This window comes from Ictidomys tridecemlineatus, chromosome 7 (assembly GCF_052094955.1).
Source record: "Ictidomys tridecemlineatus isolate mIctTri1 chromosome 7, mIctTri1.hap1, whole genome shotgun sequence".
In the NCBI taxonomy this organism is placed as follows: Eukaryota; Metazoa; Chordata; class Mammalia; order Rodentia; family Sciuridae; genus Ictidomys; species Ictidomys tridecemlineatus.
In genome coordinates this window covers 146,955,050-146,974,968 of record NC_135483.1, presented here as the reverse complement: position 1 = coordinate 146,974,968, position 19,919 = coordinate 146,955,050, and the positions used below count along the sequence as shown (strand labels likewise).

The window sequence follows — 19,919 nt, the reverse complement described above, 5'->3', positions numbered from 1 at the left end:
GCTAAGATCTGACCTACCTACTTTAACAGAACTCAGTGTCCGTATTTAATTGTATTGAATTTCCAGTTAGAATTTCCAGTTAGAATTAGGATTTCCATCTAATTTCCAGTTAGATGGAGGCAGGGGTTCTGGGCCTCAAACTAAAACAAACAAACAGGTTTCAAAATGTAGAGGATCTGTGACATTTTACCACCTCATAATGAATGAGTGGCCCAGAATTCGAACATTGCAGATTTGTTGCTTCACATGAAACCTTGCCAGTTCTCAATTATCATTTTCTTCTTAGTGTAAGGGTAAGAAATATGTTATCTATCTGGCAGAGGATTATTTCCACTGTGTTTCACAAAATCAAGAATATATCTAGACAGGCTCAGGTTTTAGCACCTCTTCCTGACTGGTGGGTTTTCCTCTCATCTCATACCTTTTTAAGTTGTGTCAAGAACCTGTTTTGCCTCAGCATCAGGATATATCTAATTAGATACTGAACAGCGTTTCACACTTAGCTTTGACAGAATGGTTTTGAAAGGATGTCACTTAATGCATTTGGCTGTTCAGGAGTTATATTGATTTTTAAATCAAGAAAACTCATCACTTTCCTGGGCTCCTAGAAAGTCCTTCTAATGTTTTTTAGCCCATTTACTAAAAAAATAATAATCCTTACCTACTTGCTTGGATTTGGAGATTTAGCACTTATTATACTTAATCCTACATCTATAACACGTAATCTTTGGTTACTCGTATGCCTTTTTTTTCCTTCTAAAGAATAAATAAGTCTGTTTTTAAAAATATATTTCTCAGGCTTAGTTTTGGCACTGAATTTTATGTTATGCAAACTCAGCTTTGGGGACTTTTGGAGGTTGTTTTTAAGTCACTACTTTAAAAAAACAAAAGGAAAGGCCAAGCAAGAAAAGAATTACCTTCTGTCTCAGATATTTGGCTTGTACCTCCAAATATTAGCATGGATCCTTTCTTCAAATGTGTTATTGAATGATTGTTATCATGACCTGTTACATGAATCTCTATCTCATTTAGTATATTATACATCTATTCAAAAATTGTTCTGTAGTCGGTATTCCTGAAATGTTTCTTATTTTATTTCACCCTGAATGAGAAATGAAATAAGAAACTTATTAAACTAAATAATACAAGAAACATTCAACTCATTTATTTTAGATTATTTTGGTAAATCCAGTTCCTGTTTTATCACTCTGAATTCTAACCAGCTTTGTTGGCATTTGTCTTTGGGTCATATAGTTCATTGTCATAATATATATGTTTTCTACTGTTTTTTAAAAAAATATTAATATATCTTATTGAGAAACATAAAGTATAAATACTTTAAGAACAGAAACTTCTCCAGAGACCAAAAAAATAATAGTAGTAGTTTATTGTTTCATTTCTTCCTTTGATATATTAAAATAAGTAGAAATAAGTTTTTATTAATTCCCTTAGAGATTCCAGGTAGTTTTTTTCTTCTCCCTTAAAAATTCTATATTTTTTTCTCATATTCCTTCCAAAGGGCATCTAACAATATTATATGAACTTTTCATTAAATTATCTTTGAAAGAGGCTACAGATGTCTCAACTTTGTATATGAACTTTGGCCAGAAGTTATTTTAGTAGGGGAACATCAAATATCAAGGATAAAATGAAAACCTTTAGAGAAATTTCTTGGCATCCTGATGGAAAAACACCTTTGTCTTCTAATGGTTTCCAGTCACATCTAAACATTTGCTTGCTCAGGGATGGAAACACACAATGAAAAATACAGTTTTCTTTGTCGACATAATTCAGCTCGTTATTTAATGCTTTTTCCCTGCATTGAGCAAAACAATTGCAAATGGTGCTGAAGTTAGTCTGGGCTTCCTAATGCATAACATTAACCAATTGGACCTTGCCACATGTATATTTTTAACCTGAATATGTGCTTACATGCAATAGAATTTCAGCCCTTTTTTCCTCATATTTTTAATTGGTGCATTAGAGTTGTACATAACGGTATGACTAATGTTGTGTGTATATTCGTACATGCATGCACACAATATAACAACATAATTTGGCCAATATCACTCCCCACTGTTTTCTTTTTCCCTCTCCTCCTCCCTCCCCTGGTCCCTTTCCTCTACTCTACTAATCTCCCTTCAATTTTCATGAGATTTCAGAATTTCAGTTCTTTACTTCTGTAAAGCTTAAGTAGGAGCATCAACATCCAAAACATTGCTGGGTGTGTATGTTAGTGACAACCAGATATGAGTGAACATGCAGTCTAGTCCCATACCCATTGCAGAAATAAGTTGAAAGTCTCATTTGTTAAACTGAACTTTTTGAAAAGCTCTTTGATGCGGCTTCTTAAATTACCCAGCAGCGTAACTACAGTTTTACCGCATCACCCTTGATCCCTGGCAGCATGGAAAATTACCAGGCTTATGGAGGAGCAGCCAGGAAAGTGGAATATTTTGTATTTGTACTGACCATATTTGCTACATACAAGGATCCACTGTCAGAGTTAGTTAGACATTCAGCCTCAGTAAGACACACAAGTCTAACTTTATGTCATCTTCCATTAACAAAACAATAACAAAACTTGTCTTAAAAAGAACTTAAAAATGATTCCTTCTATTCAGACCAATTTAAAAATTTCTGAATTACTGGGTTTTCCCTAATGAAAAGGAAACAGTAAAACCACCTGTCCATTTGCATTTAGATGTTTTATTTCTACCATTTGGTGACTCTTTACAAAGCATTAAGATGAAAAACATTATTTTGCTATCATATCTTCACCATCTTGGATAAAAATCTGTGTTTATTTTAAAAATAAAAAGTAACTGAGGGTCATTTTACTCTTCTCTAACTAATTACAGAAGCAAGTTCAAGCCTGCCACACTGCATAGAAACCCACTAGGAAGGTCTCAGATGAGGTGTGTGTCTAGTGCCTAGCACTTATCTTCAGAGAATTTCCAAATGCAGAACCCTTTAGTATCCCTCTCTTCTTGGGGACATGGTAGTACTGATGTGCCAAGAGTATTTGTTGACTTGATACTTAGCAATTAAAGAAAAACCTTTGCTGATATCTCACATACCACTTTTAGAACCAAGGAAAGTGACCTCTAACTCGACCATTTTTGCTAGTTATGCAATTCTGAATTCTGTATGAAATTCCCTTAGTGATGAAATATTGTCCTTATTTTTGCATATTTTGATATGGCTTCACATGTAAAAATACTTTATCTGAATCACAGTGGGTACCAAGGCAACTAAAATGTTTTTAGGAATTATCTGTGCTAAAATATCATTGTTTCCCCATTCTCCAGCTTTATTATTTTAATGGTACTTATGACAATTGCAAATGCCTTATTCATCTTTAGACATTTAAATCTCTCCAACTAGATTGTTAGATTTTTGAAGGCTTGTTCTCTACTTTATGTCTATCTCCTAAATCAACATACTTAATAAACTTTTGAAAATAAATATCTTTAAGAAAAATATAATAAATATATAAATATATTGAAAATCATGCATTTATAAAAAGTGTGATATATTGGAAAGGAGCAAAAGTTCTCAGGGATAGAACTCTGTATTTAAAATTGACATGAAATCCTTAACTCTAAAGATCCTAAAACCTAAAATAAATAAATAAATAAAAACCTTTAAATTCTAATAAATCTTTTATTATCAGAGTGATCTAGAAAGAAGTCATTATCAATCTCTTGGCATTGCATGCATTTCTTTTTATTCTTCAGAAGAATAAAAGCAAGATGGAATTTCTTGAGAAAAAAACTACCAGAAAATGAAGTCTTTAGTCCTTTCAAAAACATCTTCAAAACAGATCAAGGTGTTTTGTTTTTTTTTCCTTTGTCTCATTATCCTCTTTGTCAATGGAATAGAAAAATCTTATTTGATGAATCCCAGAGCTCTTCAAAGGGGACCTGACAGTATGGAAGTTGAGTGAGAGAGATCATTTTGTAAATGGAAGAACAAAATGAAATGCTAATCTGTGCTCCATTCTGATAGGCTGCCTCACCTATAGGCAGATTCCACTTCTGCTTCCTATAGGGAATATTGACTGCCACTAGGAAGGCTTGGGAAAGGTGAGGAAAGACAAAATCTTGGGATCCCACTTACTTCCTGCAGCCATTAGATACTGCCACTGTCAACCAATCTCAAAATACTTCGAAGCCTATAACTTTTTGATAAAATACTACTACTAGTAACACTAGTAGTAGTAGTAGTATCAGTAATAGTAGTAGAGTAGTCAAAACATTACTGGTACTTAATAAAATGTGGCTTGCATGTTATTCTCCACAGTGTATGCTAGCCTTTGTACCGGTTCTGAATGACTAGGTAACATTCTGCTAGGCACAGTTAATGTTCTTTGCAAGACGGCCAATGTATGGTTTTAGCAAAGAGCTGGGGATTCTTAGAGGAAGCACCTTTCCAAATATTTGACTCTTGGTTTAATCAGCAATCTGTGGAGAGAGTGGCATGCCATTTGTTTTCCTTTCAGCAGCATTGACAGCATTCAGGCAGACCCTTGTCAGGGTGCTCTGGGGAGGAGAGACAGCATCAGAATGGCCAAGTGTCAGCTTTTAGACATTCCAGATGCAAAAATGCAAGTCTCACGGTAGCATGTAATCCCAGTGTAATGTTCTATGCCGTTTATTTTTATTGAGCCTTCTGATTTGAAATCCAAAATAGCAGAAAGTTATATGGTTGAACAAATGCTGTCAACAATATGTAATCATTTGGGTTTCTTGATCTTTGAGAGAAGAAATTTGTCATAGCTGTATCTGTTTTGTTTCTATTTTCAATTTTCAAGGATTTGAGAATAAAACACTAACATAAAGACATGTGGTCAGAGTCAATAATGTAAGGCAAAACATTTTTAAGTAACATTAGAGAAATATTGCTCTTCAACAACACAGTTTTAAATGTGTTGCTTTATGAATATCTGAAGTTCTAATGAGACCCTATTGCCACATCCTTTTTCAAAAGTCTGATATTGAAAAAGGAAGGGATAAAGAAGTTATTCTTTTTGTAGTCCTGTAATTCGATAATGTCATAGTTAAAAAAGTTAATGCTTAGCCAAACTTTCAGAAGGCCCTAGGTTACAGGGTTTAGTAGCTGAGATCCTCTTTGTAAATCAAAGACAGGTGCAAATGATGACTGCCACCTGCTAATGTGTAATCTCTAAGTATTTCTAGAACTTTTTGTCTGTGTGCAAACCAAATAGTTATAATGGGGAAAGAGGACAGAACAGTCCAGAATTTTATTTAAGGGTTTCCTGAAGTTGCACAAGAAAAAATGGGCTTATCCTCAGAATAACAGAAATGGGTCAGAAAGAGAAAACACAGGCTCACTTCTCCAGGAAACTTTGACTTACACACCAATAGACCATATGTAGTTTGTGTAGGCAGCTGCCTTCCAGGCTGCAGAAGCTCTAGAACATTCATCTTTTCCTCCCCAAACATACACACTAAGCCAGTGCCACACATGATACCCATCATCCCTCACAGGTTCCTTTAGCATGGAACAGAGAAAGACTCCTGTGTGAGTTTGAATCCTGACTCTAGCATCTATGAGTTGACTTGAGGGTAATAAGAAATTGAACCTCTCAAAACGTGACATTCTTCATTTGTAGAAGGAGGGAAATAATTATATCCACTGCATGTGATGGTGGAGACTACATAAGATAATTTCTTAGTATACTTTGTAACACACAATAAGAACTCTAAATCTAAGTTGCTCTTACTGTATTGTTTAATATTGTTATTAAACAGCTAGAAAAAGGAATTAAATAGCAAATACCCCTGGGGAGATACACATCAATGTCACTGGTAAAGGGAGGACCTTCGGTTTCTGAAGTGTGAGAAAAGGATGGACCAAAGGAAACAGACCTTTCTGTTCTTTCTCATGCCTCATTATTTTGCTCAAAGGTGATTTCTTAACACAGACTCCAATTAGAATTTGTATTATCATTTTTACACTTTATCTTTTAAAATTATGTCCTTTCTTATGTTTGTCTCATTTCCCCATTAGTCTAGGGCAATGTCTGAGATACAATAGGCCTCCAGAAATATTTGTTGAATGACTGATTTTAACTTTCAGAAATAAAAAACCCAGTTTTCTACTTCTGCTTAGTAGAAAAGCTAATGGACCCCATTAGGTGCTTACCAAATGATTTTTAAAGCATTGGTTAAAGCAGATGGTTAAGTTTAAGGTGATATTTCTCCATGTGTAAGGAACTGTATGGATTAAAGAAAGTTCTATACAATTCTTGAATGTTATTGCTTTTTAGGTGGTGTGGTGCCCAGTTTATTTCCATTCCAGCCTTACTTGTTAGCTAGTTAAATCGTTTAAAAATTCTTTCAGAAGAAACAATGCAAATTTCTAGCCTCTTAAAAAGCATTGGAAAGGTTGAATAAGTTTATAATTCTACTAAAGTTCCATGGAGAAAAATCATTGAGAGCCTAAAATATAATTTATGTTTGTCCAGTCATTTGATCACAGAGTCTCTTTCTTAGATTCATCCTACCTTTAGTGAAGTGCTGCAGTGTTTCTTTTTCCTGTGTCTATAGCTTATTTGCAGCTGCATATTTTTATGTGATTGCTTACACTGTGCAAATGTAAATTACTTTTCATTACACTCAGAGAAAGTAATGATCTTTTAAAAAATTCATGCAGATTTGTAGGCCCCCTAATCTTGGTAAATGTACTAGAGATGTTTATTCTTATTTTGATGTTGAAAATATAATAGATGGTGTGATACAGCCAGCTTGATTAATTCATTTTGTATGACTATGATATAATAGTTATTTCACCCATATGTAGTCTCCAATTACCTCCTCGATTCCTAGTAACAGCCACAACCCCATCTTTCATTTTTATTACCTACCAGTTAATTGCACTAATAGGTTTTACTTTTCTTTTCTGCATGATTTTCATTAGAAAATCTGACAAGTGTTAACTCTTACTACTTTTTAGTTAGTAAGCACTGCAAGCATTTTAGTCAGGGGTGAGCAATAAAAGTAAGTTTTTTAAACTTTAAAACATGTAAATGTGCTTCCTGGCCTCAAAATTTTAGTTGATTACTTCTAACTTTTACTTTTTTAGAAAAGAAGAGGCTTATTTGGGACCAATAAATTCTGCCAGGTAAGGATTATTGGTAGCTAGAACTTTGTGATAGGTTTTTGTTTTTGTTTTTCCTTTGAAAAGCTTTAGTTTTATTTCCTAATAAATCATAATTCTCTCAATCCGTAGACAAGTTTTTTGTGCAGTGTGAACTAACAAGCTAATTTAATGTGACTATTTAACAAGCACTTGTTCATTTAAAACATATATTTTAAATATTTTAATGAAGAGTGTTGAAAGCAGTCATTTTTCACAATTAAATGTCTGTGAAGGGCTGGAGCTCAGTAGCAGAGCACTTGACAATGTGTGACACATTGGATTTGATCCTTAACATCACATAAAAATAAACAAATAAAATAAAAGCATTCTGTCCATACATAACTACAAAAAATTAAAAATATAAAAAATAAATTTAAAAAGTCTATGAAATGCCAGTTGAATCTATAAAATACGAGTTTGTCAGGTAATTGCAATTCCTCCAGTGATTTACCTGAATACATATGAAATCATCATGTTTTGGACACATAGTTTGGCTCTGTTAAATTGGCTAATTTGAATTTACAACATTTTAAGAATTATGAGAATACTTTTTTATTCATCCTGAATGCTTTATTCATTCTGAAATTTGGTACTTGAATAAAACAATTACCATTGATTTATATATTTATATCTACATATACATATGTAGATATAAAATATATTTTTTTATTTATATATAATTATGTTTACAAAGAACTAACATCAATCACACTAACGGAAAAATTAAATATAAATGAATACCATAGTTGATATTTTCATTTAACTTTTACAACATTGTGGAAACACTGAAAACAAATATTTAGAATTTTACAACTTTCTTTTTAAAGAATCTGAAAACCTTTTGTAGATCCTACTGAAATTCCCCAGATATTTGTTGTTATTGCATCAGATGACCAATATTGAAAACATCAACGTGACAGGGTCTGTTTACGTTTCAAATTGCAAAGTAGAACCTTCTTTTTTGTAACATTTAACATCTCTTAATTTAATCATGTCCCCAAAAATATTTCAACAAAAATTATAATTTCCGAATTCTATGAGAATTATAAAAGAGATTTAGATGAGGAGAAAGTGGGTATTTTTCCAAAATTCCTATAAGGAATTTTGGAAAAATACCCACTATAATAATTATTCCTATAAGTAGAAAATCAAGTGGGAAATAGTGAATATTATTTAAGGGGATAATCTTTTGATGTGATTAGTGACAAGTCATTCGAAAGATGGGAAGACAGCAAGTTATTGACAGGTAAGTAGGAAGGGATAAAAGGGCTGTGTTTAGTTGATTTTGTGAAAAAAAATTAGGATTATGTATATATACATAAGTAAAGCCAATCAATTCTGGCTAGTATCTTGAAAGAAAGCCCTTAGTTTGCTTTGCAGGAAATAGATGGCTGGGAACTTGATTGCTCTTGTATGTGCAGTGCTCAGCCTCAGCTCATCTTTCAGGACCCAGAACACTCAACCTTGGGAACAGGAAGGGGTATTTTCAGATTCCCGTGGTGCCAATATGGGATTTGGGCAGAATAAAGTTTTGTTAGAAGTTACTTAAAAATATATGTAGGAAGCTAACAATCTGAAAAAATGTAAAGGAACATATATATTCAAGGATTGAAGCCCTCAATAGTTATCTTGGTTTACTAAAAGATTAAAGCTAGATTTTTGTAGATTTGTTTTTTATCTCTTTTTCTTTATTGTGTTAATGAAAACAACTAGCATATGTGTATTTATTTTAAGTAGTGAAAGTTTTGATTGTAAATGTTAACTTTCAATATATTTTTGAAATGAGTAGTAGGAAAGAATTACAACTATGATTTTATGAATATTCTTGTTTATATTTTTTCAAATATATTTTAATTTGAGTTTTAAATAAAATATTAGTATTGAATGTGACAAAAATAATGAAAGCAGTATGGAGAAAATTGGTATTTGGGAAATACTCATATGCTTTTTTCCCATATATTTCACAAATCACCAGATGGGAAGTATTTTTTAGAACCTAGGAACAGAAAATATCTTAATAAAATATTTTGACTTTTAACTGCAAAACTTCGGGATTTTTAAAAAATTCTGTCAAGTTTAGCCTATTTTATTTTTAAGCTTCTTCAAACTGACTTGCCATCTCTACTAATTAATTGTGCTCAGAAAATACAGTTTTATGTTTTGGGAATGGAATGGTCTTGAATGTATGAACTAGTGAACAAAGAAAGAAAGTAAACTAAGGTTTTATTTCTGACTTTTTGAGATTTTCTTTACCCCATAGAGTTTTATTATTATTATTTTCATTAAATAAAATGTAAAGACTGGGGCTGTAGCTCAGTGGTAGAGTGCTTGCTCAACATGGGTGGTCTTGGTTTGATCCCCAGCATAAATAAAAAAATTAATCAGTTATAACCTTGAACAAAGTGAATCCTTGGATTTTTCTGGATATATTTTGTATTGGGTAGTTAAACATAATACTCTTCACATTTTTTTTTAACTTTCTAAGTTATCATACATATTGATTTGGCGAGGAGGGTATGTGAATAGTTTTATGAACTTTGATATGTTTAGATTATGTAACCATAACTACAGTTAGGATATTAAAACAATTCTATAACTTGAGAAAACTACCACTATATCTGTTCTCTATAGTGAGCATACATTATCTTGTCATTTTTCTTAAGCTTGTAGCCAAAGATAGGGTAATATACTCTTCAGTAACCCCTCAATTCACCTTCTTTTCCATTGTATTTAAATTTTTCTAGATGCTAATTTTATACTTTGATCATTTATAATCATGATCAGGGATAGAATTCATTTCTCCTTTCTTATCAAATATCATCAGCTAATCCAATTCTAAACTCTAACCTCAGGAGATTTCCTAGATGATGGAGTCAGTTGATCCTTCCTTGTTCATGTTACATCTGTTTATGAGTAATGCTTTGTTCATCCGGCACATTGTTTTTTGAACTGCCAGTTGTCTGATGTTAATGCTGGAGATTATTATCTGGAATACCCAAGAGAATCACTGCTAGGTCTCTTTTTATAAATTCTGCAGATAGAGGTGTTTCTTCTTCTTAGTGTTGTAATGGCTGTGTGCCACTCTTTTGCTGTGACCAAGTACTTTCATCATTGTATATTTCTCTGAATATGTATGATATATGCAAGCCAAAAGGGGGAAAATCACAGGCGTTAAATCAAAACTTTACTTGACTAATATTTAAACAGGGTTGCATATTAATCAGTGTTATAGACATTTGAGTGTACAATTGTGACATGCATTTCCAGTGGAATGAATTTCAATCTATAGGATAAGTAAGTTAATACATTTTTTTAAGATAAAGATTAACATTTTCTGTGCTGTAACAAGAGCCTGCTATTTATGATTTTATCATAAATTAAAAATAAGAACTTGAATGTGTCCGTAATAATCATTACTGAGGTCACTTGAAACCATTGTGAGTATTACCAGTTCTACAGGGAAAACATTAACAACTTAATTTTAACTCTGACTTTTGGATCTTAAGTTTCTGTTTTACGATTCTTTTAAGGATGTACAAGGTTCTTTTGTAGGTATTAGATTTCTTGGAATGTGGTGATTCTCTTGTGGTCTCTTCTTGTGTTGCAGTTTCAAAAAAGGTGGGTTTTTTGTCATTTGTTTTTGTTCTTAATTCTTGGAGTTAAGAACATTACTATTTAGTAAGAATCTTTATTATCTCTGTCTGGGAATTAAAATCTTTAGGAATACTAAAGATACTTTTATTTGCACACTGTTGTCTATCCTTCGAAGATAAAATTTGACTAATTTCTATCATTTCCTTTTCAGATGGATCCTGTGCAAAAAGCAGTCATTAATCACACATTTGGAGTATCCATTCCCCCAAAGAAGAAACAAGTTATTTCTTGTAATGTCTGTCAGCTTCGCTTTAACTCAGATGTGAGTATCATCTTTTCATTGTCCCTTGTGTTTTGTCAAGCTGGAAGTCTAATCGGTCTTAATCTTGTACATCTCTTCATATTTGCACATTCTCTAGTAGCCCTTCCTATTGCTAGCCTACTCATTTTCGTGTGCCAGATTTCTAAGGGATTTGAGTTCAATGTTTTAAACTTGAAAATAGAAGAAATGGTTGATATCAGAAATTAAGAATTTCTCTATGTAATCAGCCTCACTTATACCTTTTACATTTAATCTCACCAATCATATTGTCAAAAATAGTCAAATAGCAAAAAATAGAAAAAATTAAAAAGAAATGAATGCTGAAGAAAACCATTGTTATTACTTTCAATATGAAGTGTCACATTTCATATGTGTGCAAAATCTTGTTAAATACCTTAGAGAATAATTTACTATGCAATTCAGATTTTTCTAGAACATGGAAATACAGGGAAAGCTTCATAATTTGCCTCATCTGGCCAGCATAATCATCCTGTTAAAAGAGGAGGAGTGACAAAAATCAATCTTTTTAATAAAAGTAGATTTTTAAAATGTGTAAATAAAGTAATAGGAAAGCAAAACAAATAATAGTAGAATATTTTTAATATCAAATTATTAGGTAAAGCCAATTACCAATATAAATCAGAATCTGAAGGCTGCATATCATTTCTGGTAATTCCTGGGTTACTCAACCCCAGAAGCCATTTTACAAAGAGCATGCTACAGGATTAATGTTTTTCAGAAATACTAAAATTATAGATATCTTTTTTCACATATACTATTAAATGATATTTTTATAATTTTACATAATAAACATAATAAAATGATTGTCCTTAGGAAAAAGGAGACGTTTGTCATGATTTACAAAATTATATTTAATACAATCAAAAATTCTATGAAATTTTTTGGTACCTGATAAAATTTTATCTTCAAGAATTTAATATAGGGTTGGGTGTGGTGGCACATGCCTATAATCCCAGTGTCTTAGGAGGCTGAGGCAGGAGGATCACAAGTTCAAAGCCAGCCTCAGCAACTTAGACCATAAGCAATTCAGTAAGACCCTGTCTGTAAACAAAATATAAAAAAAGGCTGGGGATGTGGCTCAGTGGCAAAGTGCCTCAGAGTTCAATCCTAGGTACCAAAATAATAATAATAATAATAATAATAAATAATAATAATAATAATATACCTAAATAAACTGAGAAAAGTATGGTTTTAATTCATTTAAAGGCTCAATTCTGATGATGTCGGTTCTCCCCAAACTATAGACCCATCAGTATCCTGATCAAATCACCAAAGACTTTTTTTTTGGTAGACAATTACACAATTTCTTAAATGTACACAGAAAAGAAAACCACTGGACAACACAAGCATTTTTAAGTACAAATTTTTAAAACTTTCATTTCCTTATTTCAGTACTTACTATAAAATCTATAGTAATTGAGATTATAAAATTGGAGAAAGAATACTAGACACATTGAGCAATGGAGGAGGACAGAATCCAGAAAACCTTTATGTGCCTATGTGGTCACTTGTCAATAACCTTGCAGAAGTACTTCAGAAATAATGCTAGAACAACTAGATATGCACATGCAAATTTTTAAAAAAGAACCTTGACTGCTACCTCATATGAAACATAAGAATTAATTCAAATGGATCATATAAATTTAAAACTAGAATGTCTAGAAGAAATGATAGAACATCTATTTGACCTTTTGTTAGACAAAAATTTCTTAGATAGGAAACAAAAAATATAAACTATAAAAATATTGACATATTAGGTTTCATCAAAATTTTAAAATTCTGTTCTTTGGATGACATTATTACACTCTTAAGAAAATGAAAAAAAAACAAGTATAGACTATAAGAAAAGGACTTGTATATGAAACTACTGAGGACTTATATATGAAACACTTAAGTAACATAAATTCAGTAATAAATTATTTGAACCATCATTTAACAAAGAAGAAATATGAAAGACAAGCACATAAAAATTCTCGACATGATCAACCATATATTATATTTATTACAGAAATGCAGATTAAAACCACAATCAAATATCATTTTACCTATTAGAAGAATTAAAATTATAAGCCTGGTGACAGAAGAGGCTAAGGCAGGAGGATCACATGTTCAAAGGCAGCCTCAGCAACTTAGTGAGACCCTGTCTCAAAATAAAAAAGGGCTGGGGACGTGATTCAGTGTTTAAGAGCCTCTGGATTCAATTGCTGGTACTAAAACAAACTAACAAACAAACAAAGAAGTGGGAAATTAAATTAATTGAAGGTACCAAGAGGCTAGGATGAGGAGCAACTAGAACTCTCATACATAATGAGAATACAAAATGGTGTGGCCACTTTGTAAAACAATTTGGCAATTATTTATAAGAAATTTTATGAAATTATGCATGCATTCCCCATGTGACCCAGCAATCCTGCATTTAGGTATTTATCCAAGATAAATAAAAACAAATATTCCTATATATGTGATGTTTAAAGTAACTTTATTCATGACCATCCAAAATTGAAATCAACCCAACTATCCATCAGCTGATGGAGAAACAAACAATGTAGCCATACAATGGAATACAACTCAGAAATAAAAAGAAATAAAGTACTCATGCATGCTACAACATGGACAAAACTCAAGGCAACATGCAAAATGAAAGAAGTTGAACACAAAGACTACACACAGTACAGCTGAACTTGCTTTAATTTCTCAAAAGACAAAACTATGGGAATAGTCAGATCAGCGTTTCACTGAGGCTGAGGGTAAGATTAGGCAATTGTGCACAAAAGGGCATGAGAGAACTCTTGAGTGATGAGCATATCTTATACCTTCAGTGCTATAGTGGTTACATGACTGTCTTTGTTTTTTATTTTTATTTTTTTATGTTTATTTTTCAGTTGTAGTTGGATATAATATCTTTAAATAATTTATTTATTTTTATGTGGTGCTGAGGATCGAGCCCAAGGCCTTGCCCATGCTAGGCGAGCGTTCTACCACTGAGCCACAACCCCAGCCCTGACTTTGCTTTTTAAAAACTATACAACTGAATATCTTTAAAGGAATTTATATATACCTTATTAAACCTGACTAGGAATAATTAATGATATGTGCCACAAAATATTTTATGAATAAAAGATTAATTTATGATGGGGATATAACTACTAAATGCAGTAGGCCATGATATTACTAGTAGATTTAAGGCATAATAAAGAACTTTTCCAAAAACAGCCAGAATAATAAATACTGAAATACATCCAAGTATATTTAGCAGTTTTACACACTTATTGTCCAAATTTCTATACTTACATAGAAAAATTAAAGCCTTACCTCCATAACTGTATGAATATAAAATTAAAATGTCCCAATACTTAACAGGCCTCTTGAAAATGAATACCCACCTAAAGACATGCTCCATCTCTAACATTAGCCTTCTCACTGCAGCAATGCTAGATTTTGAGAAGATCTCACAGTACAATACAAATGGATTTCAAAATAAAATTTTGAAAGTATCGCAAAGATGTAGAATTTCATGAAGCCCAAGAATATAAAGTTAGAGAATTGTTTGTTATAAAGCCACTAAAAAAATGAGGATTTGCCTGTTAAAATTTGAGTTTTAAAGAAGAAAAAATAACAAAACTGTTGATAGGCTCTTCAAAACAGAAGGTTTTGAGAGTCAAGTCAATAATGGGATCTTGGGGCAATTTTGAATCATTCGAGTTAAAGAAACATGTTTTCATGTTTCAAAAAGTGTAATGATTTTAAAAGATACGTTGAAAAATCTTGTTCTGTCCCATTCCCAATCTTCCTACCCTCCTTGCCATCATTTCCAGTTTTTAGCCTCTTTAATATTTTTGCATATCTCTCCAGAGTTTGCTTATGTAACACCAACTAAATGTGAACATATATTTTTATTTCCTTCCTTTTCTACATATCATATTATTTATGCTTTTCTTTGCTGTGTATTTTTTTTCACAAAATAAAAAATAAAAATAATAATACCTTGGAGAATTTTCCCTCTCACAATGTAGAGAACTTCCTTTCTCTTCTTTCACAAATGTGGTAGACAAAGATTCCACGTCTTAAACCCTGAAACCTAATATATTAATATGTTACTGTACCTGGCGAAGAGGAATAAGAGTGCTAATAAGATGGCCCTAAAACACCACCAACAAAAAATCATCCTGGATAATGTAATGACAAGGCTATTTGAAAATAGAAGAGGTAACTGGAGTAATGCAATGTAAGAAGAACTTGACTGGCCATTGTTAGCTTTAAAAGTAAAAAAAGGTTGGCAGGCAGCAGTGGACAAGGTAAGGAATGTTGGCAGCTTCTAGAAGCTGGGAAAGCAAGGAAGTTAATTTGCCCTTAGAATCTCCAGAAGGAAAAGCGGTCCTGCTACCCGCTTGATTTTAGCCCAGTGAGACCTACATCAGACTTCTCACCATCTAAACTGTAAAACAATAAATTTGTATATTTTAGTTTTACGATAATTTGCTGTGAAAGTAGTAGATAACATAGTCTACATATGTATGTATTATAATTTATTTAACTCATCCCTTATAGATAGACACTTGGGTTTCCCATCTTTTGGTATTTAATAGTTTTTTATAGTCGATATAGTCAGTAAATGACAGAGCTAGGACAAAAATCTGGGTATCTTGCCTCTAAATCCACAGTTCTTCATATTATGTTGTCTCTCATAACTTTATTTATTTTCTGAGAATTTGACTCCTCCTCTATGACAAACACTTTGCTAGGCTCCAGAATCCAGCAGCAACTTTTACTGTCAAACAGTAGGAATATCTAGAATTTGTCCTTAATCTGCAACTCCCAGAATGTGTTTTGGGTCTCCTACTCTGTGTTTTTCTTAGTCCGAGGTTAGTGATATAGAACACTAGATTAAGAGTCCTTGAACATGGACATTAAGTCCTAATTCTGAACTTGGTGAATCACTTCAAAATTATCAGCCTGTTTTCTCTTCTCTAATAAGACCTAAAATGAACCTGATCTTTGGGAGAACCACTACAGCTCTATGACAAAAATAATTTCCACAATACCATAGCAGGGTGGAATATGAACACCTATATCTTACAGATGGAACAGCAGCTAAAACAGAAAAAAATGACTACAAATTCTGTTTTGTTTTTGCTTTTTTTTTTTTTTTTTCCCCTCAGTACTGGGGATTGAATCCAGGATTTCTATACCACTGAGGGATTATACCACCAAGCTACATCCTTGCCGTTTTTATTTATTTTTTATTTATCTATTTTAGTTTGTTTATTTGTTTGTTTTGTGACACTGGGGATTAAACCCAGGGTATCATACGTAGTAGGTAAGTGCTCTACCACCAAGTTATAGTCAACACCTTTTTTTTTTCTTTTTTCTTTTTGAAACAAAGTCTCCTGAAGTTGCCTAGGTTGAATTTGAACTCCTGCCTCATCCTCCCAAGTTGCGGGGATTACAGAGGTATGCGACTATACCCAGTCAAATTCTATTTTTAATTTTGTACCATGGGTTGAGTGAGGAGAAGTACAAGAATTTTCTTCCTAAGCCCTAGAATTTCTCTGGGATTAGGTTCAGCTTTGACTTGAGTTCCATTCAATATCAACCACTTTCTCCCTGTGTGCTAATAAAGACGGGGACAATTATGCACACATAAGCATATGACCACCAACCTCTCTGTGACTGCTCAAAAAGCTCTGTTGATAATAAAGAAAGAAATTAAACTTCTGAGACATGTTTAGATTTGGGCAGTAAAGTCACAGAATCTGGATGGCAAATTCACAAATGTGACATATACATGTTCTCAGTGTTTAGTAATGGTGCTACTATCTGCATAACTAAGCTCTGAAACTGAGCATTTTTTATTTGGGGAGAGTTTATTATTTTATAATTACCCTATTTACATTTTAATGTAAGAATTAAGAAGATGCTCATCCTTATTTTCTTTAATAACATTTCTAAATCAGCCTGAGACTGAATTGGCTTCACTCCTCAGTGTAGAAAATATGTTTATTGAAAAATCTGGAAGGCAAATTTGCACAGTAAACAGACTGCATTCTGCAGTTCTCCATTACCCATATAAAACGAACCAGGGAAGGCCTGTGCATTAAAATTCAATGTGACCTAGTTTAAGTGTTCTGTAGCCTGCTTTGTCCAGCTTTTAGAATCTCGGTAGAAGTCCACTGTTGGAAAGCAAAAGGACACAGCTTTATTTACACAATACAGTGTTATGTAAATGAGCAGGCATTAATCACAAACATTTCCCAAATGAACCTTTACAAATTAACACCATTAACTTTGCCAAGGGGCAAGCTTTGCGGTCCAGGAATAATATTCTTTCCAACTGATCCCAGACTTTTGCCCAAATGTATGCAGACCCCAATCTCTGTTTTCTTTTTAACCACCTTTTTTCCTCCAACATGGTAGAAGCTTAGTGAAGTTGTCCTTAGCCTGAATGCCCCCTTATTCTCCAATGAATGGATGCATTATAATGGTAGTATGGTCATAAATTGATAAGCCTAAATCTGAATTTTTGCCTTTTACCTAGAAGTGTCATTTCCAGAGTTAACTTGCCAGGAAAATGAGCTAACATACACCTTAAAAATTTTTTTGGAAGCCTGGAATGTAGCTCACTGATAGAGTTTGCTAATACATGTGAGGCCTCGAGTTCAATCCACAGTACCTTAAAAAAAAAAAAGCTAACATTTCTTTCTTTTTGGCTAAGTGGAAAGTTGGCAGATAGGAACTAATTTACATATTAATTTCAGTTCCTTGGAAGTAGTAGCAGAAGGATGATATGAATTTAAACAGATTCTTACATAAGAGCAGAGCAACTTGATTTTCTTATATATATTTTTAAAAACTTAGTTTGATAACAATATTATTACTTTTTTATGACAGCATTATTATTATACTACTATTTCTACTATCACAAAACACAGTTTATTATAAATATCCTTAATCTATAACTGGGTACTTTATGCTTTATAGGCAAATCAAATGAGAGCATAATGATCTTTTAAATCAAGTTTTATATACTTTAATTCAATATACCTGAAATTTTGGAATTCATCATTAATACCACAATACTGTCCCTAAGTACTGACTCCATAGGCTTTCATTACTCATTTGGAGCTGATTCATTTGATTTTTAAAACTTACAGTATTACTGTTTGAATAGCATCTCAAATTTGAATCACATTATAGTTCACAATTTTTAATTTTATCTTACTTGGTAATACTTTCTAGGTTTGTGATTTTTGCTGATTTGTTCTTTGTGTTTATTTTGGTTCGGGGTTATCCAATATCTTTACCTCTTATTTCACCCCTCTCTTCTTTTGGCTATGTTATTTATGCTTTCTCATGTCCCAAGACAAAGAGATGACCTCATGCCCTTTCATTGAATTCCATTAGGGTGATTAAGTACAATGGGCAGGAAGTTGAAGGTTTGCTTATAAGTTAAAATAGTAGGGGGACCAAATATTTGTCATTTGTGTGAATATTTCTGTAGGTGACTTTCTTTACTGTAAATTTCTCTGAAATTTCAGAAAATGTAGTCATTCAGTATCACCCTTAGTTCCCATGACTACAATAGTGTACAGTTTGTATTTCTGCAGTGCCACCTACTCTGGATTTGTGTCTTTGTCATCTTTCCAGCTTTCATTTAGATAAAATCATATTATAAAGTTATATTCTCCTGGATCTTTCTCTCATTCTTTTGAGTTTTTATCCTGTTCCCACTTCCTGATTTCTTTTAGTACCTAAAATAATACAGTGCATAAACCAGCTGCCCCCATGGGCACTCTGTCATTTCAGAGGCCCTCGTGCTGTCTCTCTCTGCTCTAGAGGCCCTGGCCTCATCCTGCAGAGACCTAGGCAGTTATGAGATTAGAGAGAAAGCTACAACTTTGGGTCCCACACTCACTCCCTTTCCACTTCATGTTGGCGGGTCCTCTACCTCCTCTGGCCAACAAACCTAACTCCACCTCTCTACCAGCTGCCATGAGGCAGCAAGTCCCTGCAGCAGCTGTGGTTGTCTGAGAAGTCAGAGTGGCCAGGACACAGAAACCCGTTAGCCATTGCCTTTGAAGATGTCTCTTGCAGCAAAAGCAGAAGAGACCCTAGCCACAAGGCATTTGCTTGGGCTTTCTGAAGGATCCAGCTGTTTAATAATAATAATAATAATTATTATTATTATTATTGTGATGATGATGATGTAACATTCTTCTATGGGTTTCTGCCAATTTGCTATTGACTTCTTTGGCTGCTCTTAACTCTTATCAGTGTTTCTCTTCCTTTGTGTTCTATAAACTACCTTCCTTTGTTCTCTACTCAGTCTTCTCCCTCTCCTCTTAATTTCTTTTTCCCTTCTTCCTCTTTCTCTGTAGAAAAATAGAACAAATATTCTTTTTTCCCTGTCTTTCTTGAACATTTTTAGTGTCTTTATTAAGCAATTTTTTAGCTTAATAGCTGGATTCACTGCTTTAAATTCAGAAGTACTTCACTTAAAATGACCTCTAGAAGATTAAAAAAAAAAAATACTAAGCCTTTCATTTGGAACTCTAACCAGTGTAGTATTTAAAAAAAAATAAGTTTATCTTATACTTCCAGAATTTTCAGTCACTAATAACAGGGAAAACTTTTTCAAGTTTTTTTTTTTAATATTTACTTTTAGGTTATAGGTGGACACGTATATATACTATTTAACTAGTATATAATATAGTTTAACTTTATTATTTCTATGTGGTGCTGAGGATCGAACCCAGTGCCTCAACACATGGTAGGGAAGTGCTCCACCTCTGAGCCACAACCCCAATCCTAACAGGGA

The 19,919-nt window shown here is 32.9% G+C and overlaps 1 protein-coding gene and 1 long non-coding RNA gene across 11 annotated transcripts in view; one reads left to right on the top strand and one right to left on the bottom strand.

Moving 5' to 3' along the window:
- The window catches only part of Znf385b (zinc finger protein 385B), a 359,572-nt gene that overhangs the window by 283,926 nt on the left and 55,727 nt on the right, over positions 1 to 19,919 (top strand). For 6 of the 9 annotated variants that reach the window (XM_078017679.1, XM_078017678.1, XM_021725962.3 and 3 more), the window contains 2 exons: positions 7,111 to 7,149; positions 10,973 to 11,083. In XM_078017679.1, the coding sequence (XP_077873805.1) occupies positions 7,111 to 7,149; positions 10,973 to 11,083 (150 nt within the window). Of the gene's footprint in view, positions 1 to 7,110; positions 7,150 to 10,766; positions 10,786 to 10,972; positions 11,084 to 19,919 lie in introns of those variants that run through there. The other 3 variants (XM_078017681.1, XM_078017680.1, XM_078017685.1) reach the window with 2 other exon arrangements.
- LOC120893069 (uncharacterized) overlaps positions 1 to 19,919 on the bottom strand; it is a 131,397-nt gene that overhangs the window by 77,038 nt on the left and 34,440 nt on the right. The gene's annotated exons all lie outside the window — the stretch shown is intronic.